Source organism: Andrographis paniculata, unplaced genomic scaffold (genome assembly GCF_009805555.1).
Source record: "Andrographis paniculata isolate CXL003 unplaced genomic scaffold, ASM980555v1 Contig53END, whole genome shotgun sequence".
Taxonomy (NCBI): Eukaryota; Viridiplantae; Streptophyta; class Magnoliopsida; order Lamiales; family Acanthaceae; genus Andrographis; species Andrographis paniculata.
The window spans coordinates 1,391,189-1,412,417 of record NW_026137588.1 but is presented as its reverse complement, the minus strand read 5'-3'; the positions used below and the strand labels follow the sequence as shown (position 1 = coordinate 1,412,417).

Here is a 21,229-nt window from a genome sequence, read left to right as displayed (position 1 = left end):
AATATAAAATTTAAATGTAGGATAAAGAGGTTTTAAAAAAATTAAAACTTTCAACTTTCTACATATTTCGATTACAATTTCTCAATTTTCTTTACTTGGTTCTTTATTATAATTTCTTTTCGAGCATTGAACTTGTGAAAATATATCATTATATATTATAGTGGTCTTTAAGATTAAATTGATAGAATTAAAACAAGTTATGCAATCAATAACTAACATTCCAGTACAATTCATATGCAACTTGTGAGGAGTTTCTTCAAAATTTTCAATTGTGGTCCAATAAATGATACTATCATGCAGTTTTTCAATTGCACTACTAATTACTTTCAGTTCATCCCCGACAGTTAAATTTAATATATGTGTTTGAAAACGCATATGAAGTACATTTTCATCAATTAGCATACTTCTCGATGACAACTTCTTCAAAATAAGTGTATTTATCACAAAGTACTTTAGAGAATAACTGAATTAGAAATTGTCCAAAAAATACATTAAATTTTGTTAAAGTAATGCACACAATCATAGTGAAGATAGTATCATGAGCATCATTTTTAAAATACCACGTCATCACACCTTGTACGCACATCATTGCCCTAGTTCACTCAAAATATAATTTACTGTTCTAAATTTTTGAATTAAGTTAAGAGAGTGTAGCTCGACTCAAAATTTTGCATCAGCAAAAGACCAACTATTAAATTAATATGCATATTCTGGCATGACAATCTTAGCGACGAAAAATAAAAAATCAAACGATTACTCTTTTCTTAAAAATAAAAATATTAGATCTATAATGTTATATCTGTATAAAAAAAAAAAAAGAACTGATTTTAGAAACTTGAAGTGGAAGAAGAAAAAAAAAATTAATAGCATAATATATAGCCATAACACATGAAAAAGTGCAAGCTGCAAACCATATTAACTTCGTTCAAGTTTTCAAAATATAAATAGCAAGTGGTGATTATTAAACATTAATTAACATCATTCAATTTTGTAGGAATAATAACCGTGTATAGTCCTAAGTCTCAGAATAAATTCTTATCAAATAGGTTTGTACTGTTTGAAAACTCATTAAATTTCAATTATATACTTTTTAAGTTAATTTATATAATTTATTATGTGAAGGTAGGACTGGGGTGCAGAATACACTCTTAGATATGGAAATATATGCGATCAGATATATTATGAAAGCCAACATTGACATGTCAAATTGACCAACAGAGAGAAAGAATGAGAAAGAGAATGGATCGTTGAAACATCTTAATTACACAGCCATCTCTTTGGTGCACATTTGCAGCAGTATTTTTAATTTTTTTTATTAAAACAACAACTTTCATATGTATGCGTTACCAAAGATGTGCACCACGCCTCCATAACTGGCTCAAGTGACAACTAGTGCAAATTAAAGGATTAAATTTTACTCGACAAAATTTCAAAGTTGGTTGCAAAGATTTTAGATACAATTGGATAGAGTACCGTAACTATGCATTATAAAATAAAAAATTAATAAAATAAATATCCAAAGACGTGCACCACACCTCCAATCTCCTTATCTAGTAGTAGTATATCAGTAAATGGTCCCATTTCAATAAGTTTCTTGCAAGCAGCAGAACAAACATAATAAAAATAACAAGTCATTTAACAATAAATAGATATATAACAATTGTAACTCTACACTGAAACTAAAGGCACGCCTATTGTGCAAGCCACATTGATCTGCATAAAGGTCCCTCAAATTTTTCAAATGGTGCATTACACGGAAGTTGAAGCTTGAAAGAATATTCAGTAGCACATCCAAGTTTCTCATGGCACTCCATTATAAACTCTGGATGAAGAATCAAATATGTACACATGAATCAAAGGGTGAGAAATATGAATCTAAAAAAAACAAGGATAATGAAAATAATAGCAATAGGTATCAATTGCATGATTAGGAAAATTACATAAACCTATTGCTTGGAAGTTGGGAGCATTGAAAGTGGATGAACCCAACTGCTAAATTTAAAATCACAACACCACCAATAGACTCCACCTCATACATGGTACCAGCTACTAGCTCACCAGAGTTTACATTGCATAAATCCTTCTGGTGACTAATATTAGCCCTCTCTACAACTTCTTTCTGCAAAGTCTCTTACTATTTCGTGCATTCTTAAAAAATGCTAAGTGGGATAAATTTCCTCTAAAACCAAACATGAAATAGTCAGGTAAGCCATCTAAATCATTTTTTTATAACTAGTATATTAAAACACAAACCAACTGTAGTTACCTTTCAACCATCACGATATAATATGATCCAGGTTTTCTACCCCGACCTTTGGATTGAATGTATGCAAAAACAATTTTTGCAAGATCAAAGCGAATGACAACATTGCATTGTCGAATATCAAGTCCCTCCTCAGCCACACTAGTGGCAACTAAAATAGTCACCTGCAGAACATGTTTTATAATAACAAAATATAAGATATTTAAAAGGCTTCTTCAAGCAAATATAATAATTAAAATAATAATATGACATACCCAACCATCCTGGAACCGGACAATTGTAACTTGCATTTGGCTAGTTTTCATTTCTTGACTATTGTTGTGCACAATCAAACTTGTTGATTTAACAAAACCTATGGATTGTTATGTAAATGACAAAATGATTAATCAATCATGTGAAAGCTATAGCTAACAAAAACCATCAAATATGTATCTTATGCTTACTGACCTTGGGAAGAACCAATACAGCTACAACACGTTCAATAAATATAATAGCACGAAAATCTTAATATGTTAATACTTCAGAAGTACTTTGATCAATGATTGAACCTTTGGAGTCACTTTTCCATCAACAACAGTAGCTCCAATGATCACATCAACATGTTCGCCACCCGAGACGGCTTCCATAACGTGAGTACAAGCATTTTACATCTTAACTTCAAGCAACAGAGATATGCAAGAACATACTCTTGATCAAATTGATATTCCATATAATTTTAGTCTGACTAAATTTTCGTGGATTGACTTATTTTAGGGTTTTCATGAAAAAATACAAGCTTGCGCCTTTTGTTAGAAGAGAGTAGCTCGACTCAAAATTTTGCATCAGCAAAATACCCACTATTAAATTGATATGCATCTTCTAGCAAGACAATTTTAGAGAAGAAAAATAAAAAACTAAGCGATAACTCTTTTCTTATTAATTAAAAAAAAATCAGATCTATAATGTTATTTCTGCAAAGGAAAAAAAAAACTGATTTTATTCAACGAACAAAAACTTAAAGTGGAATAAATAGAAAAAGAAAATTAATAGCATAGTATATAGCCATGGCGCATGAAAAAGTGCAGACTGAAAACCATATTAACTCGGTTCAAGTTTTCAAAATATAAATAGCAAGTGGGAAATATTAAACACTAAATAGCCAACCTTCAATTTTGTAGGAATATGAACCATATAAAGTCCGAAGTATCAACATAAATCCTTATCAAATAGATTTGTACTATTTGAAAACTCATTAAATCAATTATATATTTTTTAAGTTAGTTTATAATAATTTATCATGGGAAGGTAGGGATGGGGTGCAGAAGACACCCTAGACATGGAAAGAAATATTATTAGAGCCAACGTCGGCATGCCAAATTGACCAACAAAGAGAAATAGAGAGAAATAATGGATCTTTGAACCATCTTGCAAAAATAGAATTACACAGCCATCTCTGTGGTGCACATTTGCAATATTAATTTTTTTCATAATTAAAATAACAACTTTCACATGCATGCCTTACCAAAGACGTGCACCACACCTCCATAATTGGCTTAAGTGACAACTAGTGCAAGTTAAAGGATTAAAATTTACTCAACTAAAATCTCAAAATTGGTTGCACATATTTTAGATACAACTGAATAGAGCACCCTATCTATGCATTATAAAATTGAAAAAAAATATATAATAAAAATCCACAAATCAATCATATGTAAGGACAAGTTGCATATATAAATCAATCTTTAAAATAGAACCTCAATGATATGCTATTTAATTTTTCTTTTATGCAACATGACATACGAGTGATGTATCAGTAATGTCATAAATGTATAATGCACATAATATAAAGATAACTATTCACCATGAGTGTTAGTAAGCTCCCCCTCATTTAAATCGTCGGCACCATTGTCATTTGCACTACTTTTCATGTCGGTGTCTCCAACATTATTCTCCAAAATGGCTCATTCGGACAAATGCTATTGCAAAAGAGAGAAATTTTTTTGTAGACATGATTCTTGGAACTTGTCATCAAGCTGAAAGCTTGCCCTTTCATCATTATGCAAAGTAGTTAAAAATTCTTTAGCAACCTGCAAGAGAATCAGCATGAGAAACTTGTATAATGTAGCGGTCAACCATAAAAAAACAGTTTCATGACATCTTGAGCTAAATATTCAAAACTCTAGTTTCTGCAATCTAGGAAACCTAAACAAGCTCCTAACATTCACAACTAACAATTCCCAATTGTCACAACAACAAGATTCAAATTAACAAATCATGGGATTAAAAACTTCAAGAGCCACCATGGAATTATTTAATGTAGCAAATGAGAAGAAATGAGCGGATTTATCACAAAATATTTTACAAAATAACTGGAGTAGAAGTTATCCAAAACATATATTAAATCATGTTAAAGTAAAACACACAATCATAATTGAAGATAGTATTATGAGCATCATTTTTAAGATACCACATCACCACACCTTGTAAGCACACTATTGCCTCAATTCACCCAGCGCATAATTTACTGCCCTAAGTTTTTGAATTAAGTTAGCAGCCCCATCACTTTCAGTTAGATTAGACACACTATAAACCTGCCGAAGCTCTTCCTTGGCCCCAACACCTGTTCCTCCCATAAATTTCCACTTAGGGTGTGTTTGTTTGGGGGTTTGGGATTTGAATAGTAAAAATTTTGAATTTGAATAGTTGTATGATGTGATATAAATAGGTGTTGATGTGATGTTTTGAATGTAAAATTGATTTTTACTATAATATAAAAAATGAAAAATAGGTGTTTGATTTGATATTTTTTGGGGGGAAAAATTGGATGAATAGTGTAAATCCAATCTAATCCCCCAAACAAACACACCCTAACAACAACCTATTCCATTTGTTTTATTTGCTCATAGAGAGACCATAAACTAGCAGCTTTGTCATACTCCACGACCATTTCTGAAGGCATTGGTACATGTTTCTCCAACTCCTCACGATCTTTTATGGTACAAACAACATCTAATTTGCTTTCATGAATGCGAATCTTTAGTGCACAGTCAACTTGACTAGAAACACTTGAGATAGGTAAAATGAATTTATAAGCCGTGTGTTGCCTCTAATAACACATCATTACATGAGTCAACAATAATTTAACACTGATGTTTTTTATTTCTAGCACCAATAAGGTGTTTAATGTATAGAAGCATCCTATGCACAAAAGTCATCATAAACATGACATAATGTCCATCGCATTTATAAAGATAAAATAGAGGCCTCAAGAGTATACCAAAATAATTCATCCAGACATACAAAAGAATACCTTTCAAATTCATAAGAGATGCAGTCATCCCAAAAATTGATGGACGCTTGTCCTTTGTTTTTGTATGGTAGAACTCCGACATCACTAAAGAATAGGGATGCTTCTTCACAATATGATGACACTCGTCCAAAATAAGGAGATTGATTATTTCCATTATAACAATATTATGTGTAAGAATGTTAATAAGAATTTGAGCGGTCATCACCAAAGACCTAAATCAATTAGCAGCATGAGTAGGGTAAGTTAGGTATTTAAAATTTTCATAGTGAATTGAGCAACCGGACAATGTAACCTGCAAATCCTGCACTACACTAAAATGATAATTGTTTCGACATTAACCTTCCTCCTTTATTCCAACAGTATGACTTTAAATATAATTGCAATTCAAACATCGATATACATAATCACTCTCACAAATGTCAGTTATCTCAGTAACAGCATGCATCTATCATTCTACTTTGCCAAAAGTATTTTCTTTTTTTCTTTTTTTTTTTCTTTTAAATGCATTGACATATAATTCATTATCTTCTTATATCTTCCCCTCTCACCCATTGAATTCAATTTTAAATGAAATAAAAAGCCACATTCACTCTTCAAATATGTAAAATGGTTAATTCAAAGTTTTTCACTTCTAAAAGCAATAAAAAAATAACAGTTATTATTTTAAATTTCCATAAACATAATAATGTTTTTAAGAAATAATCATTTAAATTATTTTTTATTAATATATTAATATTTTTATATATTTTAATTCCAATTTTATTTTATTTTATTATTTTAATTGTTATTATACTGTAACAGTCTAATTAATTATTTTCTTTGGTTAGGCTAGATTATCTACGTTACTATAGATATATTATATTACTAAAAATAATTATTATATAATAAAAACCAGATAGTTTAATTACATTTAAAAAAATTATAAATTATAAATATTAAAATATGATTAAAAAATATATAATTATATTTTTAAAAAGATCATAACAAATTATATGGATAGGATTGAAAAGAAATTAACTGACTATTTTATGTGGGATAGGAGGAGTATTATTTATATAATTTTACACGATAAATAAATAATAAATATATATCTAAATTAAATCAAATTTAAAATTAATTATTTTTAATAAAATTAAAATATAAAAAAATTGTTAAAAATGAATATGCATAAACAACGGTTCAAATCGTAATCGGTTATATAATATAATATAAGTAAAAATTGGTATGATGTTTAAATAAAAAATTGAGTGAATATGTAATTTTAAATTGACTTAGGTTTGTTCATTTAGTATTTTAAATTTAAAACAATATTATTAATTATGCACAGTTTCAATAAATATACATTATTTTTTGCTCACAAAATATCACATCAAAATACTATTTAAATAAAAAATAATAATATTTTATTTCAAATAAATTTCAAAGCACAATAAAACAAACTAAAAAAAATGATTGAAAATACAACTAAACAAACCATATATTTTTAGCACCTTTTTAATTCATCAAATGAGTTGATTATCTTTTGTTTTTTTTCATAATATATATCTCTAAAAAATTTTATAATAACATAGCATGGAATCGCTATTATTAAAATATGAAAAATATATATTAGGTTAAAATGGACGAAAAAGAAAAATGCATATGATTGAAATCAATGAAGCATATCAAAATAATTATCAATTATTATTGTATACTTATCATTTCAGTAATATTCATATTTACTATTTTTATAATACTAATAACTATTTAATCATTATGTAAATTCAAAATATATGTTAGCATATATAATGTAAAATACCAACAAAAATAACTATATAAACTATATATATATATCTTTTAGTAACACCAATAACATTTACCGTGTACTTGTTTTATATTTTAAATGAACGTATATTTCTGTTAAGTATTAATAATCGTGTTAATAATATATAAATAATATTTTGTGTTGAATTATTAACTTTTTTTTTGGTGAATAGAATATATATTATATATATTGTGTTAATATATATTTTTTATTTTTTTATAATACTTATAAAAAATCATGACAATCCAAAATAAATTGGATGAAAAAACCCTTAATAACTATATATATATTTTTAAATATATATTTTTTAATAGGATATATAATATTGTGTGAAATTAATAATATAAAAAAATAATTTATCATTGCACCATTACAAATAATAACGTACAAACGAAATAATACAAAAAAAAAAAAATTATCGTTCAGTTGTGCATAAACATGACTCTATACTAGTTTAATACTACTATTTAGAAAAAAAGTGAATTATAACCCGCAAGTTTGTTCATAGATCAACATTAGTCCTATAATTTTTATATTTTAAAATAATCTAGAAATTTTTTTTGAAAAATTTACATTATTCTCTACATATTTTAAAATTTATGAGCAACCTATTTTTGTATATTTAAAAATATTACACAAAATCAAAGTTTAATTCAATTTTTAAAAAATTCTATGCAAAATTTTATAAAATATAATGGAATCAAACAAATGTCAAACCACCGTAAGTTATAAAAAAATAAAATAAAAATAAAAATAAAAATTGTCAATCATTTAAAGTATGTTTGTTTTATTATTTTTTTTTTATTTTAAGGAGAAAATTTCAAAAAATAATATTTTTTTAATTATCACTTTTAAAAAGATAATTTAAAAAATATACATAAAAAAATGTCTTAATTTGAACAATAGATCATTATCTTCATATAACTATAAAATCATTGTTCATCATTTTCATCATCACATGCTTTTAAACATGCGTTTGAACATCAATAAATTGAATTGCCACAAAAAAATAAGTCAATATATAATGTAAGTGATATAATTAATAACATCATATGATTTAAATATGTTAATAAAATATTTAGAATCAATAATCAATGTCGAACACATACTAATACTTTCAAAATAGAAGGATTAAATTACCACGATAAGGGTCAATAATTCTTTCATTATTACTAAACTGTAGATTCAGATGCAATTATAGAAATTGAAAATAGCCAAAATATCCTTTGTCATTTTTTATTTTTTATTTTTTTTCAAATATGGATACTTCTTTCATTTATCTTCCACCAACCCAATATATCAAATATTTGTGTATGTTGTAAGACACTTTTTTTCAAAAATACATTAAACTCTTGACATTTATAGACATCCTACAAGAATTTTTCAAACTTGATGCCACAATTTATTTATATTTTTTCAATAGATTAAGATCAAGCATGTCATTAGAAACAAGTTGATTGTGGAGCATTGTACTTTCTAAATCCAAGTTACCAATATCATATATCAAACTCATATCTGTAAAAGGCATAGTTCTTGATTCATAGTCAATCAACAAGTCGTAACAACTTCGACGAAGTTAATTAACTTTAATTTCGACTGTATCATCATATATTATATTAAAAGTAAAAATACAATCAACTTTAATTTGAACCTTGGATTTAATACAATAGTAACCCTCAACATGATGTAGCAATCACTGAATATTTTTTATAATCCGTAAGCATTTTTCTGGCCATTTCTTAGACAACATATTTGAATTCTTATTCATTCATATAATTTTGATTTGATCTCACATAAATGTGCAAAATAAAATTTAAATGTAGGACAGAGTTTTAGAAAATAAAAAACTTTCAACTTTCTATATATTTCGATTACAATTTTTGAATCCTCCTTACTTGATTCATTATTATAATTTACCTCCCGCCATTTAATTCGTGAAAATATATGTTTATATATTATGGAGGTCTTTAACATCAAATTGATAGAACTCAAACAAATTTTGCAATCAAGAACTAACACTCCAATACAATTAATATGCAACTGGTGAACAATTTCTTCAAAACTTTCAATTGTAGAAAGAAAAACAGTCCAATAAATGAAATTATCATGCATTTTTTTCAATTGCACTACTAATTATTTTCAATCCATCTCTGACAGACAAATTTATATGTCCAGAACAACGCATATGAAGTACCTTTTCATCCATTAGCATACCTCTCGATGACAAATTCTTCAAAATAAGTGTATTTATCACAAAATGATTTAGTGAATGATTGAATTAAAAGTTGTTGAAAATATATATTTAACCATGTTAAAGTAAGGCACATAATCATAGTGAATATAGTATTATGAGCATCATTTTTAAGATACCACGTCACCACACTTTGTACCAGACCACTGCGCCAGTTCACCCAATGCATAATTTACTAGCCTAAGTTTTTTAATTAAGTTAGGAGAGAGAAGCTCGACTCAAAATGTTGCTTCAGTTAAAGACTAATTATTAAGTTGATATGCATCTTCTGGCATGACAATCTTAGAGAAGAAAAAAGAAACAAACAAACGATAACTCTTTTCTTATTACTTAAAAAACAAAAATATCAGATCTGTAATGTTATATCTGCATAAAAAAAAAAAAAGAACTAATTTTATTCAAAGAACAGAAAGTTGAAGTGGAAGAAGCAGAAGAAGAAAATTAATAGTATAGTATATAGCCATGGCGCATAAAAGAATGCAAACTGAAGATCATATTAACTTGATTCAAGTTTTCAAAATATAAAAAACAAGTGGCAATTATTAAACATTAATTAACTTTGTACAACTTTTTTGCACTTTTTTGTGTTGTGTTTTTTAACTTGTTATGAATAATTCATTAGATAAACTGAAGTGGCAACATAATACAAATAAATAAATATCTGCTTGCAATATCTCCCGTAAATACAACATTAATAATTAAAACAAATAACTTTAAAAGTAACGTTTTAACTGAAACACGAAGTGGGAGAGAGATTCCTTTAAAAGAGGGAGGGGGCATTAGAGGAGATAGAGAGAAGGGAGAAAACAGATGAGCTTCAAATAGACCATACCATACGAAGCACGTGAAGAACTTAAAACAAAAATGGAAATGAAACCACCAAAATCAAGTTGTGTGATTCGAAGATTCTCTTTGTCAACAGCAGCGGTCTATCTTACGTTATTAGGCTCTCTTCTCTTCTTCCATCCAAACCCCTAACTGCCTAATTCTTCTCTATCAAAACCATCGATTGGGAATTTCTGCGACGACTAGCGTGTTTGATTTGCGGTAGTGCAACACGAAGACGACCCGAAAGAATTTGAGGAGAGCCCGTGGGAATTGTTGCACATATTTCTTTTCTTGGGTTGCTTGCTTATATCATATATTCGTTAGCGAAAAGACTTATCTAGTCAGTAGCGATCTGGCCGGTTTAAATCAGCGAGAACCCGGACTGTTTCTAAAAAGTCCGATTTTCGATTCAACTCCTCACAGACCGTGAAATCACATGTGGCTTAATATGTATATTTTTTTTAAATCGGTGGTCGGTACTACGTGATTGTAGAAGAAGGAATAAGGAAAAAGACATGGGAAAGAATGAAAAGGAAAAGTGTTAAAAAGGGAAAGAAAGAAATATAAGTACACAGAAGTATATATGTTATGGTGGATTTATTACCCATCATAAAAATATATTCATTTTACGTATTTGCTTATGTTAAAGAAAAATCAAATTTAAAAATTAAATTATTTTTATTTTTGTTTTTCGTATATATTTATAGAAATTGAAAACTCTAAATATTGAAAAATAATGCAATGTATTTATTCAATTTTTAAATTTTTTTACTATTAAATTTATATATATTTTTAATTATACTATTTCAATTTGACAACATAATGTCTAAAAAATATATCATTTTTATAATTTTTTGAAAATATACTAATATAATATTAAAAAATATCATTTATTTTATTATAAAATATTCTTTACTATTTTTTATTTCTACAGTTATGTTTTATATTCTCAATTTTTCTTCAATTTTATTTTCTACATAAAAAAAAATATTTGTTAGAAAAAATTAATTTTGGTCTTTTTGATAATCAATTAAATAAATTTTAATTATATATATAAAATATTAAAATTAATCTCACTTGAAGGCTTTTGAATTAATATTGGTTCTTCAAGGAAAATTTATACAAAATTTTATTTTCTACATAAAAAAAATATTTGTTAGAAAAAATTAATTTTGGTCTTTTTGATAATCAATTAAATAAATTTTAATTATATATATAAAATATTAAAATTAATCTCACTTGAAGGCTTTTGAATTAATATTGGTTCTTCAAGGAAAATTTATACAAAATTTTATTTTCTACATAAAAAAAATATTTGTTAGAAAAAATTAATTTTGGTCTTTTTGATAATCAATTAAATAAATTTTAATTATATATATAAAATATTAAAATTAATCTCACTTGAAGGCTTTTGAATTAATATTGGTTCTTCAAGGAAAATTTATACAAAATTATGTGGGGGACTTATTGTTCTTTCATTATATAAAATTTGCATTTTTTTAATTGCTTGAATTTTTTATTTTGTAAGAATTTTTTAAAATGGACTCTCAACGGTGAGGGAATAGACATGATTTTGAAAATTTTGACAGTATTCTAAGAGCAAAATCTATGGTTTATTTATACCGAAAAAATTTATAATTATATTTTTTTATTATTATTATTTATTTATTATTATTATTATTATTATTTATGATTGATTCTAGGAATTTGGTAATTGTTCTAAGGTTTGTATCGAACTTTATGCTCTATTGCAATCCGACTTAGGATATAATTTCATCGTAATCCATTATGTAATAATTTTTGTAACTAAATTATTGTTGTTAATGGACATTATTGATTTATTGTTATTTTTTTTTTGTTGTTGTTGATGGATATTATTTATTCAATTTTTATGTTTTGTTGTTTTTATTTTGCAATCTATTCACGTAGATATATGCTTGAAAATATTTGTATTCTTAATTAATTGTTCTAATGTATTTTATTTTTTTTAAGTAGATGATGAAGGAACTAATAATTATATTCTATTGATTAATAGGAAAACTATGAAAATAAATACAGATTCAAAAAAAAATATTAATAACGATAGTTTGAAAATTAATTACTCTACATATTGTAAAAATAAAAAAAAAAAAAAAAATAAGATCATCTTTTAAGAATAAAAATTGATGATCTGATATATGCTAAATGCAACTATCGTAAATTACGTCTCAAAGCATTAAATGGTATAAAACAAAAAAAATTAAAAAAAAATACTTTTAAAATATTTATAAAAAAAGACCAAAAAAAAATAGATATGCGGTCAAGTATTATGGTGATGGAAACAAAAAAATTTTTACGGAGGTCAAACAATGTATTTAATTAAGAAGATTCAAAATATGGTCTTGCAATATTTTACATGATTATTCATTGACAATTGTTGATCACATTGAGTTTCGAAGATTTGTTGGTAATTTTCAACAATGCTTTTAACATAATTGCAAGAAAGATTTTGAAACATGACATATTTAATAATTATGAAGTTAAAAAGGCAAAATGCTACGACATATTAGATAAGTTTAATAGTTGAATTGCTATCCTAACGAACATGTGGACATCAAGTAACAATAAGAAAAGTTTTATATCAATTATTGGACATTATATTGACAACTCTTGAATTTTTTAAAATATTATTTTGAGGTATATTTATTTTTTAAAAATTATTTTGTTATTGTTATATAAATAAAAGGTTATAGCAAAATATTTTTCTTTATATATTTGTTTATGTATAAATTCAATTCATATGAGTAAAATTTTATCTAATGTCCTTGATGAGTATTTGATGGGTCAGAATATTGATAGAATATAATAAACTATTATTGTTGTTAATTGTATTACCAATGATTCCATAATTCAACTTATTTTGAAAAAGTTGTCATCAAGAGGTATGCTAATGAATGGAAAAATACTTCATATACGTCATTCTGCATATATATTAAATTTGACTTTCATTTAGATGTTAAAGACCTCTATAGTATATAAAAATATATTTTTACGAGTTAAATGCCCGGAGAGAAATTATAAAATGAATCAAAAAAAATTTAGAGATTGTAAACGAAATATGTAGAAAGTTGAAAGTTTTTTATTTTTTAAATTTTTTTAACTTAATTCTAAATTTTATTTTGCACATTTATGTGAGATCAAATGAAAATTAAATGAAGTTTATGCACTTCGGTGGCCGCTGCGGGTTCTCAAGTCATAAAAAAAAAAATTAAAATTAGATGAATGAATAAAAGTTTCAAATATGTTGTTTAAAAAATGACAAAAAAAAATGATATTTTGTTATGGGACGAAAATGGAAAAATTGATACTTTGTTATGAGACGAAAATGAAAAAATTGATACTTTGTTATGGGACGGAGAGAGTATATTAATTGAGATATAAAAAAAAAAATTTTGAAAAATTCTACCGGTATAAGAGATTAAAATTTAATTAAATTAATATATACTTATTAAATATGTTTAAAATTGATAATTTTATCAAAATAAAAATAAATTTATCTTTTTATATAACAGAAAAACAAAAAAACATCTGAAAATATAATATTTTCGGACACAAAATAAAAATAGTGATATTTTTTTAGCATAATAAAATAAAAATTAATTTTAAATGTTACTAATAAATATTATAGGCAAATTACTAAATATATTTATGTTAAGTGTAGGGCCACATTAATTATTATGGAACACCAAGTTGTCTATTTGAATCTTTAATGAACACAAGCCTCCTCAGTTTTAAACACACATGTTTTCGTATAAATATAGTGATATATTGTTACAGGAGGCTTATATTATAGTTTACACGATCATGATTGTTCTAAATTATTTGCCTCAGCCTCCGCTATTGCCACGTCATTCTATTCTATTAAAATTTTAATAATGAGACTAAAAATAATAATTTATTCTTTTGTATGAGATTAATTTTGGATGAAATAAATTTATTTATTTTTGTTTCGAATAACATGGGAACCCGCAGCCGCTATTCGATCCGAAAGTGAGCACTGGGTAAACCTCCAATCGAATCTAATACCGTGCAAATCGGATCCGGCCAAAAATACATTTGGCAAACCATGTGTAGCGGGACCCACAAAAAAAATTAAAAAGAAAATGTAGAAAAAATCATTTTCTTTTCCAAACGATACGCATCTCTCTCGCTCGAGGTTAAAGTTACAAATCAAGTCTCGGCCGCGAAGACATTGCAGGCTGCAGCAATGGTGGCCATATCGCTCTACAAAGGCAACCTTCACAAAGTTCCCAATGTCCCCCACCGATGGTTATGTCCCACCCCCAACATCTCGCTCAAGGATTTCCGAACGCTCCTCCGCCGCCGCAATAGGACCCTTTCCCGCCTCTCTTCGTCAAACCCTAGCCCTGTTCGTACTCGGGATTCCGACTCCAAAATTTTCAGCACTGATTCGATCGTCGCGGGCGGTGCCATCTTGAATAATGGCAACAGCAACGATTTTGATGGTTCTGGGGCTGAACTGCCGCCGAAGGAGGTTTTGAAGGAGGATAAGGGAAGGGGGGAGGATGAGAAGGTGTTAGAGGTGGGAGATTCTGAGAAAAAATCTGCAGAGAAAACTGATGCTTTGGTGGGCGAGGAGAATAATGAGGGTGGGGATAAAGTTGAGGTTCCTGCGAATCCTTTGGTAATCGAGGTAATGTGTTCTTGCTCGTTTACTTTTCTTCATTTACTATTTAGTTTGTTCGATATACTGCAATTTTAAGGCATCACTGACCTACTTATTTGTGTCGTGGAGGATTCCTTTCCCAGATTTCATGATTTGAGTGTAATACTGCATTGATAATTTAGTTTAAAATCCTGTGCGTGCTCCTGGTTGATTTGGTGATTGTGTGATTTCATTTTATTTCAATTTCATTGATTTATAATGAATGTTGTGTTCTTGTATATCATCCACCATTGTCACTTGAGACATTACCTACCCAGCATTTGAATGGTTAAATAGCTGTTTCTAGAATGTGATTTTTTATTTTTTATATACTTATTTCCCCGTGGATGTGATTTATTACAATTGTTATCCATATTGTACTTGATATTCTTGTTGGCTTAGAACATAGCTGTAAATGGCCGCACGGCCTCCCAGCACAGCTTATAATTTATAATAGCTCTAGAAATTAACACCACGTGGCAGAAAAAGATATTAGAATGTTCTCACCGGGCCTTTCAGCCATTTAACTGTAACAGAATGTTGCCGATTTTATGTGGCATATATGTTGATGCAATAAAATCTTCTAAAATCCATTGCATTATGGGGCAATTTTATGGAAGAGAAGCAGGGACCAGCATTTAGACAGTTGTTACCAACGTGGTGTTGTATTTTGCACTTTGGCGAAGCAGCAGTATTTCCATGTTTGTAAAATTGCAGCAGACAGCTGAGTGCCTGATGGTATTTTTCTTTTTGACAATTGTGATTGTTTTCGCCTCCAGTTTTGGTAAGATGAAAAAAAATCAGTGTGGCATCATTTACTGTTCTTAACATTTTGACTGTAATATTTAGCATTTTCTCCATTGTTCAATTTCTAAAGCAAATTTGCTACGATGAACCATTTAAACTATTCCTTTTTTTTTTTTTTAATCTGAATCTCATGACCTTTGTTGAACTTTTGAGACTTTCAATGACAAAGTGGCGATCATAGATATAATGATGTTGTAACTGTGCCTATTTATACTTCTTGGCATTGCACCACCGTCTTATACACTTTGTTTTTTCATTTTTTTGTAGAAAACTGAAGCAGAAAACCGTTCAAGTGAGATAGAGAAAAGGAAAAAGGAGATTGAGGAAAAACTGGAAGTTTTGAATGAGAAGAAACATGGCTTAGTACAAGTCCTGAAGCAAGTAATACTACTCTTTATTTATTTTTTGTAAAAAAAAAATAAATGTATCAAGGGTAGAGAAGTTGGTTGCCTTCAATTTTCTTATTAATTGTGGTGAATGCATATATATATATATATATATATATACCTTTATTGGACAGATTCTAAATGCAGAAGAGCAACTAAAGAGACAAAACACTGCACAAGGGATGCCTGGCCGTCCACCTCTACCCCTACACGTGGACACTACCACCGATTCTGGATCAGTAACTAAGCTGAACACCCCTAAAATGGGCTCTGATGTGAATTCTAATGGTGATTTGGAGGGCGGAGATGCTGATGATGTTTCAAACCATAATACACAGTCTCTCCATTGGCCTCATACAAACAGTGCTTCCCCTTCTTCCGACACTCAGCAGCGAAAGCCTTCCTCCAGCTTGGTAAACTTTAATTCACTTCATAATATTCTTCTATCCTGCTTGTTCCGACTTCTGAAGCTTTTACATTTATTCAGGTGTTGATTATGTAGATCTTTAATTCAAATTATGATAATATTCACTTATTATTAGGTCGATACTTGTAGATTATAGATTTTAAATTTGAAATTTGCAGATTAGGGATCTTACAATTACATCTGTGCTTACTTGGAGACTGTAGTGCAGGGTTAAAATTTGCAGCACAAGCTGAAACATTATCCTTGAAGTAACTGTATGATCTGTCAAAAATTTTAAGATTCGAGTGCGATGGGGCTTTCTAATAATCATAGTTTTCAATAGCGGCGCTAAGCGTAGCGAAGAGGCATTTTGCCGCTATGGCCGATCCGTAATTCTGCGTTTACGCAATAGCGGCTTGTAGCGGCACTCTTCTACACTGCGCTACACTGCTATTAGAGCTCATTGGGTTATTTTTTAACGCGTAAATAATTGAAATCTAACTTTAACTTATAATATATACTTTTTTTTATTATTATTTTATAGACAAAAAAAGAAACTTAACATTTATCTTAAATTTTAACTAAATTATTAGATTCATTTTAGGAAAGAAACAAATTAAAAAGCCAAAGTTGCAAGATTTGGTTTATATCAAATATAACCAAAATTTGTTAGGTGCTTATGATAGCAATGATGTGATTAGTCTTATTATTTTGAACAATATTGATGATTCTAATGAGTGGTTAATTAAAGAAGTTGATAATTGTAGAGGATGAGTTGGTCTTTGATAATGATAATTTGACTATGGGAGTTGTTGTTGATACTACTAGAGCTAATGAGCCTGCTTTCTACACTATAATGCAAACATCAATGAGAAAGAAAATTTTAGGTACTTCTAACTCTTTAAATAATACTCCCTCCGTCCATTTTCTAATGTCCTATTTGATATTTATACGTATTCTTAGGCAATTAAGGTTTTTGTTATAAAATGACAAATTTGCCCTTAATCTTGTGTATAGAAAATGAAAGAGTAAATAAAGTAAGGGTAAAAGAGTAAATTTTGTGTATAAAAATAGAAAGAGGACAATAATTGTTGGACATTCCAAATAGGAAAATAGGACGTTAGTTTATGGACGGAGGGAGTATTATGTAAGGTGACGAACATACAATAGAATAAATGGATGATAATGAAGAAGAACACGAAGAATATATAGACAAGAGTAATTAAGCAGTGAGGATGACGAAAATGAGTATGAAAATTTTCAGATTTTGAATCTCAGTAGCTTTGATATATACATCTATCACAATAGTGACCTAATTGTTTTTGCTTATATAACTATCTAACATTTATGATCATATCTTCCTTTTTTTTTCTTTTTTTTTATATATTTTATTGGTTCGAATGATAATTATGAGATTAATATAATTTTTTTAATGTATTTTTGTTGTAATTTTGTATATATAATAATTTTTATATATTCTTAAATATTTAAATAGCGGTCATCCTGCTATGCGCTATCCAGCTATAGCATTTTAGATGTTGATCGTTATGCACCGCTATCTGTGATTGACAACTATGCTAATAATTAAACATCATTTTAACATCATGTTTGCAGTTGACAATATTGCATTGTTCCTAAAATGCTACCTCTTATGGGGATTATGTGCATTAATATATTATTTTCATGGTGGTAGGCACAACCTCATCCCCATCGCTCCCATCTGGGAGTTGTTGGTAGTCCTTCACGATTTGCACCAGCTGGTTTTGGGCATTCATCGGTTTCTGTCTCGGCCACAAGTTTTGTAGCTTCCTCACCATCACCGTCTCCTGCTGCATCCGGTGGCACGTCGGTCTTCAGAGATGGCAGGCTTCCAAGTCCATGGAATTAAGAGGTGCCGAAAATTCTGCAGGAATTGGCTATGGAGAGTAAGATTTGATAGTAGATTGTGTGGGGACTTTTTAATCATATGCATAATATGTAAATCTATCATGATAAATATGTTTCTGTATCTGCATACATATATATTTACATATATGGCCTGTACAATATTTCCATTTTAATGGCGAGAAGTTTTTACCCTTTTTTATTCCCAACTGTCTTGCTCATTTTTCTTTGATTTATCTGATGCAATCATCGACACTGTTCTTGCCCATTTGTTGTTGTCGTTGTTCTCAATATCTACAAGGAGGAAGACGATGTGATGGTGTTTGAATAACTTGTCAAAACATGATTAATAATGAAATGAAATTAGCTAGATCGAGGAGACATGCTGTATTGTCATACGTTGTTCGATATTTTTATGATATTTTAAGGATTGAATGTGTTTTTATTTCTTTAAATTCATCTGTCCTCATTCTCATTCCTTTGTGAATATGAGGTGACTTTTTCTTTCAGAAATGCTTAGGTATCCTCAGTATATTACTTGTATTTCTTTTTCACTTACATGCTGAAAGTTGTTTTCTTACATTTTCAGCTGTTGGAGAAGACAGAGAATTGGTACTATTCCAATATAGCAAAGTAGTCGGAAGCTATCCAAATTTTAAAAGAAGAATTAAATGATAAGTTGGTGAGCCTGAAACTGCAAAGAATGGAGATGAGGTTGAAGGGCAATCGATCTTTTTTATGTGATATGTCACTGTCCAAAAAGCCCAAGATAGTTCAAGAGGACATATTATTTTCACATGGTAAGAAAGATACAAGAGCTGGACAATGTCTTTGACCTTTCCATCAAGATCTCAAGAGTATGTTTTCAATTATATAATTTGTTTATCTTGGATATCTTGGATCTTAATTGCAATGCTTTAAACGATACTGCCTGTTCTCTTGTTTACCATTCTTTTCCGTTCTAAAACAATAGTTTCATTTTTATAAATAATTATCTTTATTTTTTTATTATTATTATACAATTGCTACTATTTTTTACACTAAAGGCAAAAAAGTCTTTTATCAATACTTTTTATCCATTAAATCTCGTGTCAAACACAACCTAAACTATAGTTTTGGGACGGATGAAATATATATATATTTGACCGAAAGCTAAAAGTTCAATAACACATCGCCTCCCAACAAATTTATGATTTGTTTTCAACACATGATATGTTTATTATAAGGAGTAAGTTTGATTTTGATTTTTTTTTTTTTAAATACAAATTTTATCAATTAATCAAGTTTAACTGCAATTAACGCAATGATCTATTTATGCATTACTTTTATAACATTCCTTAAATATATATATATATTCCTTAAATCTGTCGACTCTTTCTTGCCGTCGACCATACTTTTGCAAAAAGAAGTACAATTTATATTTCTCAACTATGCACATATTTACAATACAACATGTACACAAGAAAATGATGCATTTGCCGACTAAATATTTTTATTTTTTTTTTCAGTCAATATACGACGGGATGATTATTCTATACTATTTTTTTATATTAAATAAAAAAAATGATTTGATTTGATTTAAAATTCATATTAATTCTCCATCATTTTTTGATATTGTCTCTAATTTAAGAGCAAATAAGATTGAATTATAAATAAACCACAATTTATATGATATGATGTTTGTCACTTTATATTTAAAATCAATTTAGATTATAATTTTTCAGAACTACACATTTAGCAGGGAGTTTCACACATTTAGCAACGTGGGGCAATATTCAACATATTTTTTTAGGTAATGTTTACATAATATTTTCAAAAATAATAAAATTATTTTTTTCTTTTACAAATTATCAGCAGAGCTATTGAATTTACTAATTAGAATAAAACTGAAGCATAGCAATATAAGGGGTGTATTTAATATAGATTTTGTAGGATTTTGTTGGACTTTCAAAAAAATCTGGGTGTATTCAATCAAAACTTTTAAAAATATTTTAAAATCTTAAGGTATTCAATCTAACCCTTTAAAAGTAAAAGTCTTTTAAAATCCTAAGGTATTCAATCCAGACTTTTATTTTTTAAAATCTCAAGGTATTCAATATAGACTTTTAAAAGACTTTTAAAATTTTGAGATATTCAACAATCCATACACTTATGGATTTTCAAAGTGTATGGATTTTAATGGATTCTAATAGATTTTTATGAAAATTTTGTATATAAAAAAATCTCTCCTTACCATCGCAACTTTTGATGGATTCTTAAAATTATTATTATTATTATTATTGTTGTTGTTGTTGTTGTTGTATATGTGATTAATAATATGATAATATTTATTACTATTATTATAATTTTTAATAAAAATAATAATTTAAAACTAAAATATATTAGCAAATTATTATGATTTCTTTTTAAATATATATTTTTATATTATAAATATAATTTTAAAAAATATTATTATAATATTGTCGTATTTTCTTTTCAATTATCGAATATTATCATTACGATAAAGGTGAAATAGATATTTAAATATTTTTTTTTGAACCGTTAATTTATATTTATTTATTTATTTTAATATTTTTTTCAAAAATCATATATTATTTATTTATTTA

The 21,229-nt window shown here is 27.9% G+C and overlaps 1 protein-coding gene and 1 pseudogene across 2 annotated transcripts; one reads left to right on the top strand and one right to left on the bottom strand.

Annotated features, from left to right (window-relative positions):
* Window positions 1-1,500: 1,500 nt before the first annotated feature.
* LOC127255153 (endoribonuclease Dicer homolog 1-like) lies at window positions 1,501-5,997 on the bottom strand (annotated as a pseudogene).
* An 8,606-nt stretch (window positions 5,998-14,603) lies between these two features.
* LOC127255291 (uncharacterized) lies at window positions 14,604-19,569 on the top strand. Of its 2 annotated transcripts, XM_051280773.1 has the most exons (5): window positions 14,604-15,128; window positions 16,215-16,328; window positions 16,468-16,746; window positions 18,433-18,664; window positions 19,213-19,569. In XM_051280773.1, the coding sequence occupies exons 1-4, from the start codon at window positions 14,682-14,684 to the stop codon at window positions 18,625-18,627; spliced, it is 1,035 nt and encodes a 344-aa protein (XP_051136730.1). In that variant the 5' UTR covers window positions 14,604-14,681; the 3' UTR covers window positions 18,628-18,664; window positions 19,213-19,569. The 2 variants fall into 2 exon arrangements, with proteins under 2 accessions (XP_051136730.1, XP_051136729.1); XM_051280772.1 differs by lacking the exon at window positions 19,213-19,569 and having other exon boundaries at window positions 18,433-18,825.
* Window positions 19,570-21,229: the final 1,660 nt, after the last annotated feature.